Source organism: Dromaius novaehollandiae, unplaced genomic scaffold (assembly GCF_036370855.1).
Source record: "Dromaius novaehollandiae isolate bDroNov1 unplaced genomic scaffold, bDroNov1.hap1 HAP1_SCAFFOLD_115, whole genome shotgun sequence".
NCBI lineage: Eukaryota > Metazoa > Chordata > Aves > Casuariiformes > Dromaiidae > Dromaius > Dromaius novaehollandiae.
The window spans coordinates 16,181-32,046 of record NW_026991303.1 but is presented as its reverse complement, the minus strand read 5'-3'; the positions used below and the strand labels follow the sequence as shown (position 1 = coordinate 32,046).

The 15,866-nt window shown below is 49.7% G+C and overlaps 1 protein-coding gene across 1 annotated transcript; it reads left to right on the top strand.

Moving 5' to 3' along the window:
• Nucleotides 1–959: 959 nt before the first annotated feature.
• On the top strand, nucleotides 960–3,738 carry LOC135325722 (M protein, serotype 2.2-like). The gene is made up of 9 exons (XM_064503719.1): nucleotides 960–1,115; nucleotides 1,193–1,243; nucleotides 1,340–1,417; nucleotides 1,597–1,653; nucleotides 1,835–1,894; nucleotides 1,999–2,063; nucleotides 2,716–2,782; nucleotides 2,950–2,996; nucleotides 3,352–3,738. The coding sequence occupies exons 1-9, from the start codon at nucleotides 1,092–1,094 to the stop codon at nucleotides 3,491–3,493; spliced, it is 591 nt and encodes a 196-aa protein (XP_064359789.1). The 5' UTR covers nucleotides 960–1,091; the 3' UTR covers nucleotides 3,494–3,738.
• The last annotated feature ends 12,128 nt before the right edge of the window (nucleotides 3,739–15,866 follow it).

Genomic DNA, 15,866 nt, shown 5'->3' with positions numbered 1-15,866 from the left:
GCCAGACATGCTGTTCCCCTAGAGGCGACCTTCTGCCCTTTTCACGCCCTTTTTCCCCCATGCAGGTGCACTAGGCTGTTTACCTCGTGGACGGCTCCCTGGGACGCTGGTGCAGCATTGCCCGACGCGCCTTGGCAGTAGCAGCTCTGCAGCAGCAGCAGCAATGTCGAGACAACATTGCATTTAGTACCAGTTCTCTACACAAGCTCTCAGCGGGGATGAGGGTGGGGGTCTGAGCCCCCAAAGCCCAGCAGTCTTGCCCTCACCAATGCACGTCCCTGCGGGCTGGTGTCGAGGTGGCCGTGTCTAGACAGCCCTGGGCGGGGCTGAGGCCTCTGCAACCCCCAGGTCCCCCTCGGGCTCCAGCAGCCCCACAGCGGTGCTGCCAGAGAGGAGCAGTGAGGTCAGAGAAGAGCAGCCGTGTCACAGCAGCCTGGGGCAGGGCAAGGCGGGGCGGGCTGGGGCGACCTCACAGTGGGGCAGAGCAGCATCCTTGGCATTCGGGACACCGAGCTGCCTGCGGCCCCTGGGAGAAGGGCTCTCTCGGGCTGAGGGGGTGAAGCGCCTTTGGCCCAGAGGAGCTGCCGGCCCCTCGGCCTGCAGTGCATGCCTGTGCCCATGGAGCTGGAGGACTTGCAGCTCTGCTTGCGGCGGCACCAGGATGAACGCCGGGAGCTGCTGGAGAAGCTGCTGGAGCGGGAGCAGGCTTGTGGCGTCCTGCGAGCAGCTAGCAGCGCGTTGGAAGAAGGGATGGATGGGTGGGCATGGCTCCATCCTGCTCGGGGCTGAGACTCGGGTCCCGGAGGCTGTCTGCAGCCCCTGCACGCCTTGGCCCTCGATGGGGGCCCTGCGGGGCTGGGTGGAGGTGGGGGGCGGGCCCTGCCACCCGTCCCGGAGGGCTCTGGGTGCTACCCGCCTGCCTGGGTGCCTGATCTCTGCCCCGGGGGTTTGCACTCAGCAGCCTCCCCTCTCCTCAACCCCGCAGGCTGCAGCGCTCCTGGGAGGGGGCTGAGGAGCCCGACGTGGGGCTGAGGGAAGAGCTCGGCACCCTCTTGAGCTGCCTGAAGGAGAGCGAGCAGGAGACAGCTGCAATGCAGGAGCAGCTCCGGGCCTTGGTAGGTGCTGGGGATGCCCGGGCGTGTGCACGGGGGGCTCCAAGGCCTGCTCCCCAGCACTGTCCCCATCCCTGCAGGAGCAGGAGAAAGAGGAGCTCCGCACCACCCTGCAGGAGCTCACCACCGAGGTACCGAGAGCCCCGTGCCAACACCCCCTCGGACACCCCTCTGGCTGCCCCATGACCCCCTCGCGCTTGGCCCTCACCCCCGGTTCATCTCCACAGCACTTCGCCTTGGCAGCGCAGCATGCCCAGAGCTCCCAGCAGCTGGAGAGGACCAAAGAAGTCCTCCCGCAGCTCCAGGTGAGGCAGATGCTCCGCTGTCCAGCTGGCTCCCCCAGGGACCCTGAGAGGGGTGGGGGGACTGCGTGGTTTGGGGACGCCCAGTCTCAGCCAGGGCCCTGGGCCTAGAGCCCACACTGGTCCCTGGGGGTCCTCCAGCTCCCCCCACCGAGATGCTCCCACTGCCTCTTCTCTCCCAGGCAGAGCTGATGGAGGTGAAGGCCGAGGGAGACGCGGCCCGGAAGGAGCTCCACCAGGTCTGTAACCCCCGTGAAAACACCGCTTAGGTGGGCAGAGCTGCTGGGTGTGGTGCCAGCCCCCAAGGACGCCTGTGTCCCTGCCTCCCTGGCCCCGGCTGGCCTCGCAGCGCCCTGCAGACTGACTGGGCATCGCCAGTCCCACCTGGGCTCTTTGCAACGTGGCCCGGTTGCTTTGCAGGAGAAGCAGTCAGCAGCCAAGCTGGCAGAGGCCCTGCGGGAGCAGGCTGAGATCGAGAAGGTACGAGGCGTAGGAAGCAAGGCGGGACGAGGTCTTTGTGTGGGGAAAGCCCCCTCACGGTGGGCTTGGCGTGGACTACTGAGCAGGGCCCTTCCTTCGTCCAGGTGCTGAGGAAAGAACGCGAGTGCCTCCGGGAGAGACGCGAGGGCCTCCAAGGGCAGACAGTGGGGTGAGTGGGGACAGGCCCCCGCGCCCAACCTGTGGGGTGGGGCTCTGTGCAGCTCCCAGGTCTCTGTGTCCCCAGTCCCAGCTTGGGAAGGGCTGTGCCAATCCCGGACAACAGAGCCCCTGATCTCATCCTCCTCCTCCGACATCTAAGCTGCTCCCAACCCCACTACAATGCCTCTGGAGCACTCCCAACAGCCTCTGCGTGGCTTCAGACCTTCCCTAAGCAGCGGTCGACCACTCGCGCAAGCTCTAAAATCCTCTGCCGAGTGCTGAACAGCTCTGGACAGCCCTAAGGGGCTCTACAACAGCTTTCAGCCTCCCTTCGAGTCCTCCAAACCTTCTCGGAAGGGCCCAGTGCCTTTTCCAAAGTACCTGATGGAAAGAAAAACAAACAAACAACCCGCACACTGGTTGGCTCTTTGAAGCAGCTCTGAACAGCTCTGAAGAGCTCCAAGCCTCTCCTAAGTGCCCTCCGAGCCTGACGTGGGAAGGGAGTGGAGGGAAGGGTGTTTTTGATGCTGGGAGCCTGGGGTGCCTTGCCTCAGCCCCAGCAGAGCCTGTCCAGCACCCCGGGTCCCTGTTGCCCATCTGGTGGTCCCAATGCCGGCCAAGCTCGCTCCTCACACCCCAACTGCCTGTGGTGCCCACAACAGGGGGAAGACGGAGCAGGCGGCCAGGCTGTCCACGTCACTTATGCGGGAGATGGTGGCTGTGAAGCTGGTAGGACGGACAAGCCCGACGTGGGCCTTGGGGAAGAAAGGGTGTGCAGGGCACCCGTTGGCTTTGGGGGCACTGGTCTCAGTGGGGATGAGGGTGGGGGTCTGAGCCCCCAAGGCCCAGCAGTCTTGCCCACACCGACACGTGTCCTGCTGTGCCTTGACCTGCAGGAGGAGCAGCTGGTGGCAAAGAGGCAGGGCATCACTTTTTGGCTGCAGTGAGTTGCCGCGTGGGGCTCGGCGTGCCAGGGCTCGTGTGCAGGGGGTGGGATGCCCAGGCTGGCGGTCCCAAGGCATCCATCAGCTTCTCCCTTCTCAACACGGACACAGCTCAGGATCCCTTCTCCCGGGGTTGCGGAGGTGGTGGTTGTTTCTGGGCTCAGTAGGGAGATGAAGAGCAGAGCCGAGATGCTTGGGCCCTTAAGCTGAGGCCCAGGAACGGGGCAGGGGGGTGGTGTGCCCAGCATGATGCAGGGTGCCAGTTGCTGGCCTGGTGGCATCTGCAGGTGATGTCTGGAAACAGATGAGACAGATTTCTCCCCTCCGCTGTCTTAACCCTCTCCTGGCCTGCAGGAAGCTGTTTGTGCTCCTCGCCTGCCTGCAGCTCGTGTTGCTCTGCCTGGTCCTGCTCACGAGGGACAGCATCAGCCGGGACCTGCCCTGCAGGCTGGCGTCCACCTTTGGGAGCTGCCCAGCGTGGCCACCACCCTTTTGATACCCCTGGCCTTGCACTGCGTGGGGTGGAGAGTGACAGGGACACTGGGCGCCGTGCAGACCGGCAAATGTCCAACCCTGCAGCACCATCCTTCTCCCGGGGCACCGCTGCACACATCTGGAATGGCATGTGCAGGCACACTGCACAGCCAGCTGTGACTCCACCTCGCTGTGGAGGACGTTTGCCTGCCAAATACTTGCCACCGAGCTCACCCTGCCTTTAACAATAAAAAGCACAGCTGAGAACCCTGACTCCTCCCTCTGTGATTTTCCCTTGGAAAGAGACTGACTTGGTCATGGAATTTCAGCTGCCTGATGTAGGACTGACAGGGGGTGCCAGGGGGATGCTATGCTTGTCCAAACTCCTGTTTTCAACTGTAGCCTAAAAGCTGCCATTCCATCTTAACATGTCTGGCGATGGATTGAGCTGCCTCTAGCAAAGACTTACGCTGGCCGGGAAACACTGTAACACCCTGCTCTGCTCTTACTGGGAAACCAAATGTCAGCTGGAGTTAACTGGAAGTGGGCTGAACCAGCGATGTTTTGTGCAGTGACTTCCAGTTCTTCTTGTCCTATGCATTAATCCACCTCAAACACTCCATGCTTCAGAGCTTTTCCAAAAGGAAGGTATTCATCCACAACTTGTAGCTTTGAAACCAGACTTCAGAAAGGAGATGATGCCTCATAAATGCAGTGTGTAAAGCTGAGTACACTATTTTTTGCTGCAAAGAAATGAGAAGTGGAAAGGCGAAATCTGTCAATAATTCCATATCCTGAACCCCACGGAAAGGGCAGAGGCCCTCAGGGCCTTCTTTGCCTGAGGTTTTCCTGGTCCACTTTTCCCTCAGGAGGCCTAGAGAGAGCGGAGGGGGTGAGAGTGTGTGCTATCTCCTGTCCTAGTCATCCCCCACCCCCCACCCCCATTAACTGTCGGTGGGATTTCAGCAAAAAGAGGTGCAGAGAGAGAGGGACTGAGGGAGGAGCTAGTGATGGGAGGAAGAGAGAAATGGCAGCAAGGGGCTGGGTGAGCCTGGGGCCAGAGGGGAGCGTTTGGAGGAAACACTGCTGCGGGAGCTACGGACGACACTGAAGAGCGAGGCTGTGGGGCAGCAGAGATGCCAGGAGGAGCAGAGGCCAGGATCACCTCCTCTCTGTTTCCAGGTGTGAGTCCTAAAGGGGCCTGAGGGCATGCCTCTGAAGGGACGGCGTGAGGGGGACCATCTCCACAGGGACACTGTGCTCATCCGGGGCATGTCAGCTGCATGATCACATCAGTGGTCATGTCTTCTGCCTTGGTGTCCTTGTACACTGTTTCTGTGTAGGTCTGCATTGCACAGCTTCCTTGTTTTGGTTTCTTGGCCTGTGCACAATGTTATCTTCTGGCAAGACGGGTCTACCCCTGGTACGGAGCAAGGGGCAAATCTCTGCAGGAATCTCAGTAGCAAATATCAAATTACATCTTGACCTCGCAGCTGTGAGCCACATGGGTGGATGTGTGGCTTGTACCCTAATCATGTGCCTTACGTCACAGCTAAGTCTCTCTGGTGCTAGTGAGATAGACAGTTTCTTGTGTGAACTCATGCCCATCATTAATCACTCCTGTGATGATCCTACAGTGATCCTGCTGCTGAGTTCCTTGATCTCTTTTATAGAAGCTCTTTTCCCATTTCTACTGAGCCTGGCCTCTTCTGTCTGCATCATCACCACCATCCTGAGAATCCCTTGCAATGCGGGGAGACAAAAAGCCTTTTGCACTTGCTCAGCTCATCTGACCAGGTACCAGCAGAATGAGAAAGGGGAAGAAAATAGTCTCTATTTTCTACACTCAGTCAAGCCAAGGATGCATGGTGACAGGACAAGAGTCAATGGGCACAGATTGCTTCAGAGGAAATCCCATCTGGATGGAGGAAGAATTCTTCGCTGTGAGAACAGTTCAACACTGGACTAGGTTACGCAGCAAAGTGGTGGAATCTCCCTCGCTGGAAATGCTCCATATTTGGCTTGACAGGTCCCTGGACCACCTCATCTAAGGTCCTGCTTTCAACAGGAATTTGGAACACATGATCTCCTGGTGTCCTCCAACCTCAACTGTTCTGGACTTTTTCAGATTGTATACACACAGAGACACCATTTCTTTGGCTAACTACCTTTACTACAGATCAGAGGAACATATCTGGAATCTCTCCTAAATAACCCCGGCTCCATCTTTCAGCCACCTGGAGGTCTTTATACCTTGGTCTGGCCTTTTTTTTTTTTTTTTCCTACATAGGAACTGCACCTCTGCTCAAGAGATTTGAATATCAACTTGGCATCTTGATTCTAAAAGAAAATCTCAGTTTTGCTCTGGAAGCAGAGTGGAAACACTCTGTGTGTGGGAGGTGGTGGCGTAAGGACTTAGAAAAGCCAGCGGCATTTGGGAGAACGGTGAGTGGGGAAGAGGAGCTGGCGGGTGAACTGAGTATGCAGTGGGATTGGGAGGGGAAGACACTGGAAATCTTGAAAGGGCTGGAAATGGGGCCAAATGGGTCTCGATATTCTTCAGGCACGCACTGATCCCCCTTTCCTGAGGGAAATCAGTGTGTGATTGGCAATCAGCATGCATGTTGCTGCTGTTTGTGCTTGTTTAGGTCAATTGTGCCTCAGCTGCTACCAGGCCAGGAGCAGCTCTATGGCTTCATGGCTGCCTGTGAGGTCACTTCAGCCTCCACACCAGCTGAGAATCCAGCTCGATGCATATTGCTGGTGTCCGTATTTGTGAAGTCATTTGGCCTCAGGATCTGCTCGGCCACCGGCAGGCACATTGCTCATTCCCGTACGCGTGAGGTGACCTTGGCTTCAGTGCCTCAGTAGACAGCATCAAGCACATTGCTGCCTTTGTGCTTGTGAGGTCCCTTCTGCCTCAGTGCCGGAGAGGCCAGCAGCAAGCCCGTGGCTTGGATGCAGATGCTGAGGTCACTGTTGCTGAAGAATCGGACAGGCCAGCAGCAGAGCCATTGCTGCTCTTTCTGATTCTGAGCTCACTTCTGTGCGAGCACCTGGCAGAGCAGCGTTATGCAGAGCAGTGCTGTTTAGGGTCTGCGGGTCGTGCGCCTCAGTCCGTGCTGGGCCAGCAACAGGCACGTGGCTTCAACGCTGTGAGGGGATTTTTGTTTCAGGACTTGAGAGGCCAGTGCTAGGCCCACGGTTGTTGTTCCTGGCTGGGAGGTCGTTTGTGCATCGGTGCCTGCTAGGCCACTGCTAAGGCCATGGCGGTTGTCTGTGGTTGTGAGTTCCCTTGTGCCTCAAAGCCCTCTAGCCCAGTGCTGGTCACATGGCTTTCTCTGTGCATTTGAGGTCGCTTGTGCCTCAGCGCCTGATAGGCCAGTGCTGGTCACGTGGCGGGTGTGTGCCTTTGTGAGGTCACTTCTTCCTCAGTAACTAAAAGGGCAGCGCTCGTCCCATGGCTGCTGGTTGTGGCTGTGAGGGTTTTCTCCCAGCTAATGGACAAATCTGGCTTTTAGCGACAGCTATTTAACGTTGCTGAAATAACGGGGCACCAACAGTGGAGTGTGGATGATCAGCCCTTGCTACCACAAGAAACAAAATGAAACTAAATCAAACAAGAATTCAAGCAAAAATAAGGACTATATCAAAGTGCCAAGATTTTGTGGCTAGTGGATAGTCACCTGCATGTGTCAGGTATGGCCAAAGTAGGAAGAACCATTTCAAGGCGTTCTTCCCCCTTGGTTCAAGGGGGGAGCAGGAAGCACAGCTTCAACTCCAGAGTAGGTGATAAGGCCTCAGTGTTGCCACTGCACCCATGTTTAGCCAACTAGAAGATAAGTGTGGTGGTTGCCTAGGGTCCCTTCTCCCATCTTAAAGCAGGCATATGATAGATCACTTTCCAGAAGTGCCCGTCTTTTCCTATTGACTACAGTATGGATCTAGACAGCTGCCTTAGGCTAGATGTCTGCATTAGGACAGCTGAAGTTTGGAGACCCCAGCCATCTACACTGGTTGTAGCAACACGGACAATGGTTGAGCTTTTACCCACAGGAATCCCACAGGATCTTTTACCTACTGAAGCCAAAAGCCATGAAAGGTTACACATATCTTCCTGAGAGATTCACTCTTCACCTATTCCAAGTCATTGTCTCTGAGTTGCTTTCTGCACTAAGGACCCGGAGTGTTTTATGCCAGCTTGGTTTCTGCATGTGCTCGCTGGGGCTGGAAGTATCTCCACTTGGCCAGTTCCTGATCTTTGATCTCACATAGAAAGAAAGAAGGGTGGAGGATCCACTGAGTTGAGTTTTCCCTCCAACACAGTGCTCCTGTCCCTCAGACCTCAGACATCAGTTTTTGACGTACCTCTTATAAACATTGTTATAAGCACTCTTACTTGTTAATTGACATTACCTGGCCCATTATGAAATAGCAGAATTCACTGACTGAAAGGGGAGCAAGTAATTTAAAAGAAAAAGAAGTAGAACTGAAGGATGTTCAGACTGTGGCCGAGTAGCTATTTTGTAATTAGAAATCAATGCCATTTAACTCTGCTTATGTTTAGCAGGGGTTCCTGGCTTACTGCAGTCACCTTTGGCCCTTCTTAGTTAAACGAGCTTTAAAATAGTAGAAGCGTGAAAATAACTTGCTAATTTAGTCAAACAGGTTGATCTTACTTTATAACCAACCAGACTTTGAACTAAGGAATAAAACAGTAGTCAGAAAATAATCAGGAATATCTGAGGCTGAAGGTTAAATCACAGCTCCAAGAAGAGTTTCTCAGCTAATCTCATAACTACCTAAAATACAGGCTTACAGCAGAAATGACCCTGTCCCTTGAACAGTAGTACAGAAAGGAATTTAGTGCTTGACTCTGCAATTTCTGTCTTTTCAAGTTGTCTTTACTCAGGTAAAATGGATGAGATTCATCTCACTTCATGTCACCGACCGGAAAGTTAGACTTGACAAAGTTGTGTGAGATCTGTGGGATGAATCCCTAGCCCAAGGTGCCTGTCTTCTTCCACTAATGGTAGAGGAAGCTGATGTAAAGAGGTTAGACTAGGCACTTTAATTTTTAGACAGTGAAAGTTCAGTGGGATTTACCACTCTTTCAGCTTCTCTCCCCACTCCAAATGGCCAGGTAGATAAATACATGATACTCAGATAGGAAAGGCTGCAGAATTACTTAGAAGGTATGTTTTATATTGAAATAAAACACCCTCATATTTTAGAAATTGCATCTGTAATCTTCGGCTAAATGAAATCCCAGCCAGAGGCTAAATGAGGTTGAATGAACATTATGAGCTCAGTGGGGATAAAGACAAATGTTTTTTCAAAGATCTTCCATCCCTGTCTCTTTCTCTTGACCCCCTAGATTTTATTCCTAACACTTTTGAGACTGTAAGAAAAAGCATGAGTTCAGCACAAGAGCAGGATGATCTTGGCTGTGCCAGCAGCCACACATCAGTCCCGTCAGACACCACATCCTCCCGTCAGGCCCAGCATCCCCACTCAGCTCTGCCTTTGCTCCTCAGCTCCTCATTGCAGCAGCTGTCCTTGTCGAAACCCACCCCTCTCTCCAACGCACCTCAATCTTGGCCTGAGGAGCTCCTCAACATGTTAAACCTGCCAGTGCACTGGGTTGTAGAGGAAACTTAACAAAAAACCCTGGTCAGGAAAAATGCTCTTCCTTTTAAAGAGGAAAGGCTCAAGGATTAGACACACCCTTTCTCATCACGGTCTTCCTCAGTCTTGGGTTTTCATTAAATGGGAAATTTCTCTCAAAGTTTGATCAGCCGCTGGAAAAACAGCAGAAGTGTGGAGGCATGTGCTAGGTGTGCTAGGCAGTCTGTCCTCACTTTTATTTAGTTGTTCTGAAGCAAAAATAAATTTAAAAGACAAAGAGAAATTCAACTGGGGAAAAAAATCCTGTGAAAGATATACCACCTCTCTTCCCAAACTGTAAGCTTAAGAGAACCACAAGCCTAACCCCAAAAGGCTGAAAAGTCAGGACCTCCATGGAGATTTCTTTACTGCCTGTCCACAAAGTCCTCAGATACTTAGATCACAAGTTCCCAAGCTAGATCAGAAGTAGTCAAAAGCTGGTAAGACAAGTGCTTAAAACTGGACTATCTGAAGCCCTGGGAAGTTAGTCTGTGAGGCTAGTTGAGAAGGGTAGGCCTAGTTATTCTAGAAAACATTTAAGACCTCTAGCTTCTACAGTGATTTTGCCCCCTAGAACTTAATGTCTGAACTTCTCTAATGGAGCTGGGGTGGAAGAAGGACAGCAGGAATGTTGGCTCATCCTTACACAAAAGACTTTGCTGCACGACTAGCAAAAATGGCATGCAATGTCTCCATTGTGTTAGTTTTTCTAAGTCAAAAAGTAGTCATGGCAGTACAGGTGGGATTCACTTTGGTTTTAGATGTTGAAAAGCTGACTGTAAACCTGTAAGAAAATCACCCTTGGCTCCTTTTGTCGTCACTGGAGAGAAATAGGCACCTCCAGACAGCGATTCATCTCTTTTACTTCAGCTATCTCTGCTAGGATGAGTGGGTATTACTCTTCAAGAATCAAAGAGAAAGTTGAGGGTCACTATCTTGGGCTTGGAAAGTTAACTTTTCAATATCTAAGTCAGATAAAGTAAATCTTAACAATAATATTCATTCTGTCCAAACTCTTAAAAATTTGTGGATTTCTGAAATTTTCAAAGTACTGACACATTTTAATGCTGTTCTAGTCCATCTCAAAATTATTAGTCCTTCTTGAAATAACAGCTATCCTACTTCTCCTTCATTCCTCCATTTCTAGGTCCCTGTGATCTTGCCATCCAAGCACAAATGCCAAGGCATCAAAACAGTTTCACCCCAGCTATTCCTGAATTGCCTCCTTCGTGGTGCGTTCTGCATGTCCGCTTGCTTAGCTGTGAAGTTCTTCTTCTGGGGTAGGAGCTCAGCATTTTCCTTGAGTTAATCCCATGCGGTGGGAGATTGCCAGGGCTGCACAGTCATTTGTATCTCATCTTGATTATTTCTAAAACAAAAACACCCCCCTAAATCCGTATGTGGCTTGGAATCACAGGGCATGGACGGCATCTCGCTTTGGGGATCTCGTTCATGCAAAAGGCAGATCATTTGTAATGTTAAACGCACAAACTCAATTCCCAGCTGTGGGAGCTGAACACCAGGCTGCCTGCCACAAACAAGGCTGTGAAGCCCAGGCCAGACAGTGGTGGATGGGCAAGAAGCAGCAGTTTGACAACACAAAAGCTTCTTCAGACTCGAGGAGCTCAGTGGGGTGGCAGAATGCCGCAACGCAAACACACAGTCACGTCCCTCATTGACCGGTTTTTACATTTCTTTAAGTGTCAGGGTTTTGACAAAGTTTTCATGCTTTTTATTAAGGCAAAAGTATGTGCTTGTGAAATTGTGAAATTGATGTGTTATTTTGTAACTGTTTAAGAAAAAAAAAATGTATTTCAAGCCAAAGAGCCGTTATTGTGCGGGGTTTTCTCTCAAACTGGTGCATACACTTAACATCAGGGACCTACTATACATAACAAAAATCAGTGATACAGTTACTGTAAAGCCAGATACACACCTTTTACTGTAATACTAACTTAAGAAACCTTGCACTGTAATAGTTATTATTAAAAAAACAAAAAAAAACAACAACAAAACTCTTGTCAGAACTGATTTTGTATCTTGGATTATATCTGAAATTTTAACATTTTTGTATACTTAGCATGTCAACGATAGCATCCTCCATGGTTAATTTCCAGGTTCTGTTTCCTTTCCGTCTAACCAAACACATACATTGCTACGGGATGTTGATGGGCAGGATACGGCCACGGGAACCAAGTAGGTCACCCCCGCTCTTGTCAGAAAGTTGCACTCAAACAATCCCAGCAGACGGAAAAGCAAAGACCCCAAACCGTTTTGATGGTTCCCAATGCTGTTAACAGCTCCCGCTGCCCCGAACGTGCGACCAGCAGAACCAGGGGGCAAATCCTGAGTCATTCTTTATCCTGGCGTTGTCCTGGCCACGTTGGCTATCCAGCTCCATCGCACAGCAATGCATCCTGAGTAGGTAGGAAATCCAAACCAACGAGATAACTTTGCAGTCACTAAGTTTATTGATTTTTTTCCCTTTAAAAAAAATTTTTTAAGTAAGATGTATTTGGAATCAGACAGCATGGTGTTGCAATTCTTTCTATTTTTAAATACTAATACATTCTGTGTGTAAAGTCTTGTTTCTTAGCTAAGAAAATCTTAAATGTGGAGCTGAGTTTGAACCATTTTTTTCCTTGTTGTACCGTGATTTGGGAATTATTTTGATATAATTCTTTAATTTGGTAGAAGATTTCCCACACCTTCTCCCTCCTTCCTATCATCATTTCATATTTTTTACAAAAGTGAAAACAAATAAACAAAGGAACAAATAATCTTTTTTTCTCTCTTTAGGCTGTGTAATGTTGTGTTGTCCAGATTCTGTATAAAAATATGTATATGATGTATCTGATATTTGGCAGCAAACGGCTGCAACTTTAACCAATATAATTAACAAAGAAATGCATAATGTTGGTGTTTTAAAAAGTAAAAAAAAAAAAAAAAAACAACCTAGTTAAGATGTTTGTGTAAACTTGCATGGTTTAAAATGTACTTAGTGCATTGAGAAATGTTGTTAGGGTCCTAAGTGAAAGGCTGGTTTACTTTTTGATTCTAATGGTGATTGGTTTGTTGATCAGAATATCCCCTATACTGTATGTCTTAGTTTATTTAGCATATTTATTTATTTTTTTCTCAAGATCTAGCCTAGTGTATCTATCTATATGTAATACCGTTCCTTAAAACCAGGTTGTGGAAACTGCGTTTCGTCCGGCAAAAATGATGTTTTGCATCACAGTTCTGATTCAGTTGCATTCCATTGAATTTGCTGTGAAGTCCAGGTTTGACTTTCCGTTGGGATCTTATTTGCCAGCTGGGAAATGCTAGAGGCCAGGCTGCGAGTGCCACTAAGACAAGGATGAGCCGAGCGGCTTGCTCCTGTCAGGCACCGGCATAAGAGATCAGCATCAGGCCTGGCAGTCTCTGACAACGGAGGGGTTTGAGGGCAGGATTTGCTCCCTCCTTAACCAAGGCTGGGATTTTCCTCTCGGCAGCATGCGTTTTATCAGGATCACGGCAGGCATCCCCTGGGTTTTCTCCCAGCTAATGGACAAATCTGGCTTTTAGCGACAGCTGTTTAACGTTGCTGAAATAACGGGGCACCAACAGTGGAGTGTGGATGATCAGCCCTTGCTACCACAAGAAACAAAATGAAACTTTGCAGTAAGCTCCATGCTCCCTTACTGAAAGCACAAGCCCTCCATGTTCAAGAGCAGCTTGCTCTGTGCCCTCCAGAGCTGAGTCTAACCCGATGAATATGATGAGAGTTAGGACCAAATGTCGAAACGGGGAGTCGGTGGGCGATGGTCATGGTTAGTTTTCACACCTCCTGCCCCCACCAAAGTTCTCTTCAGTTTTTCTCCAGGCTTCGTTTCTGCTGAACCACCAGAACGGGGACATTTTCAAGCCTCCAGCAGGGATTGCAGCAACACCATCAAAAGTCATGGGCTTTAGTGACTATTTAACAGCTCCTGGGGTTGACCTCCCGCACCGGTTAAAGCGGACACACTCTTGTCTCTTAATGCCTGAAAATCTCCAGTGGCCTTTCTCAAAAATAAGATAGAGCTCGACTTAGATACATAGAGCTGTTCATTTCCATAGTGTTTTTCAACCCAGAGGGTCTCAAAGGGTTTTCCAGCATAACACGATCTTACTCATGCAGCCTATAAATGGCAGATCACTGTTACTCAAACGCAGCCAGCTCTGGGGTAGAGCCCGCCCAAAGTCCGCCAGCTCACGCAACTCTATGCAACAATCTAGCGCCGGAGATATAGACCACACCTTCAGGGGAAACTTCCCTAAGAATAACAGGCCCAACTCCTGGCTAAGTGCACACTATGACCAGAGAGGACAGGTCGGCTCGTTTCATTTTCCCCTTCTGGGTCATTCCACTCACTTTTCCCGTGTTCCTGCAGGGCTGGGCTATGGCAGATGTCTGGGTAACCTAAGCTTCTCCAGTTTGCTTTCATCAGCTTTTTCTTTCATAAAAGCTTTTAAAACATTCCTTTTGAACAGGGGAACAGGCAACAGAAGTCAGCCCATCCTCTGCTCCAGACACAGGACAATTTCATCCTCTCTTTCCTTGTCTCCCTCCTTTATACATAGCCATTGTCCAATTAACTTTCTCTTGATCTTTTCTGAGCTCTACCACTTGTTTTAAACCATAGTCACTCTTTGGGTTTGCTGCTTCATGGTGTCCCACTAAACTGGTTTTAGTTCAGAAAGAAATAAACAGCACTTGACATTAGGCACAGGCAGGAATCCTTGCCTAGAGTACAGATACATGGATTGTCCCGTGGCCAAACCGTACAGCTTGGTGGATACTGACTTGAGGGCTTGATGCTGACTACAAACCTTGTGATTCGTTGCAGGACTGGCTGCATCCCTGAGAAGCTGCTTGTGGCGGTCACCTCCTCAGCTCGGTAAGCAGAAGTGATCTGCTTTCCTTCTTACTTCACTCCAGATCCAGACATTCTCCCGTAAAAGAGTGGAAATGCCCAAACAGGATTCTTAGGTGACAGGAGAAGATCACCTGGTTGACGTTTGATGGCATGATGCTCAGTGGATTTTTTCCTACTCTTTAAAAGGGATTCAGTCAATCCTGAGTCCTAAGTCTTTACATAGAAAAGCTCCAATGAAAATGAAGTTTTGCTTTCAGAGGCTGCAAGATCAGTTACTTCAGATCCCTCAGGGTAGTAGGTAGAGCATCTTCAGATAGAGGACATCAATATTCAATCCCTTGCAAGGGCCTTTCTTAATAGTCAGGATTTCACATCTGGAAATCTGGCCTTCCATGTCTTCAAGATGTCTGGAAAAATGAGCTGTGCCCTATTAGGAAAGAGCTTATTCCTTGAGAGCTGCAGTCTGAAGGTATGCTCTTGCAATGTCACTCTCACCCTTGGTCTATCTGCTCCTTTATCTCCCCAAATACCTTGAGGGAAAGCTGGCTTTTAGACCAGCGTGCTGCAGACCTGCCAGCTCAGCACGCAATGGCACATCTTTGATTCCCTTCCCAGTTAGTCTCTGATGGTCAGTCCTTCTCCCCTCTCTCAAGACCAGCATGAAAATGTTTTAATGTAAGTAATTAACCATATAGCTGATGTAAATTATCAGAGTCCCACTGAAATAATTGGAGCTGTTCTAACACTCACCAGCCAAGGGCATGCCACAGCTGCCAGAAGGATATTCATCTTCTAGTTGCCTACCAAGCTTTGCTCTGCTTAATGCAAGTGTGTTCTGGAGTTAGATGAAAACCCTCCTGAAAAATAGTAGATTGGTTTACAAGCCAGGCAACCTGCTTCACTCACCCTCTAACAGCAACCCACGCACTTCTGCTTAGAATTTCCCTGTACAGATAGACTTTCCCCTTCCTGACCCTAAGAAGGATAAATTCTGTAACCAGCATTAATTTGCATTCTTGAAACTAAATAAAGGGAAAAAACAAAACCAAAAAAACTAAAGCCCTGAAAATATTCAGCAAAGACCAGGCAGGGCTGAGATTTTACAGGCCAGAGCTGTGGATTTATGCAGGATTTTACATGACTGTTTTCTTTCCAACGCAATAAGAATAACCAACTTACTGTAGCAAAGCTTGCACCAGGTGCTATCTCTCAAAACCTTCTGCATGGGACAGTCTGCCCTGTATTTTCTCTGCCTAGCAGCACTTTGCAGAATGTTGGAAGGGAAAATATCCCATTTGTCTGTCCAAGCATGGGTAGATTACACATGGGGAAAACTATACGGCTTTCCTTGTGTGTTTCTTCACAGTCCTGAAAGGGAAGAGAAGCAGAAATAAATGCAAAGGGAAGAACACCAAGTGGTTTTAACTTACACCCAGGCCAGAGCAGAGCAGCATTCCCTGGAGAGCCCTGTTTTCACCTAGAAGAAGGGGGAGAAAACAAGCAAAGAAATTGCTTTACATGGCCATGTTTTCTTCTATTACCCACCCCAGGACATCCTTCTGACAGAAAAGGTTCCCCATACCCTTTCATCTGTCTGCCAAGTTCACTTTTAAAATTTTCCTCGATACTTTTCTCTCACTTGCTACTGACAAACACTTTGGTGAGGACAACTTCAGCTTAGTCTTTAACCTGACTCTTTTTTTTTGCTATGCCTCCTCTGCCTCTAGAGTGGACTCCTGCCACATTATATAGCACAAGGAAAGTAGCAGTTCCCTCCATGTGGACCAGGATTTCACTGTGAAATATTTGGAGACTCCCCCAGCC

What these genes read in the sequence shown, in the direction of transcription:
- LOC135325722 (XM_064503719.1), top strand. Translation starts at nt 1,092, where the DNA reads ATGCAGGAGCAGCTCCGGGCCTTG. An exon ending in CCCGGAAGGAGCTCCACCAG is followed by an intron (nt 1,654 to 1,834) that starts GTCTGTAACCCC and finishes GTTGCTTTGCAG; the next exon opens with GAGAAGCAGTCAGCAGCCAA. An exon ending in AGATGGTGGCTGTGAAGCTG is followed by an intron (nt 2,783 to 2,949) that starts GTAGGACGGACA and finishes CTTGACCTGCAG; the next exon opens with GAGGAGCAGCTGGTGGCAAA.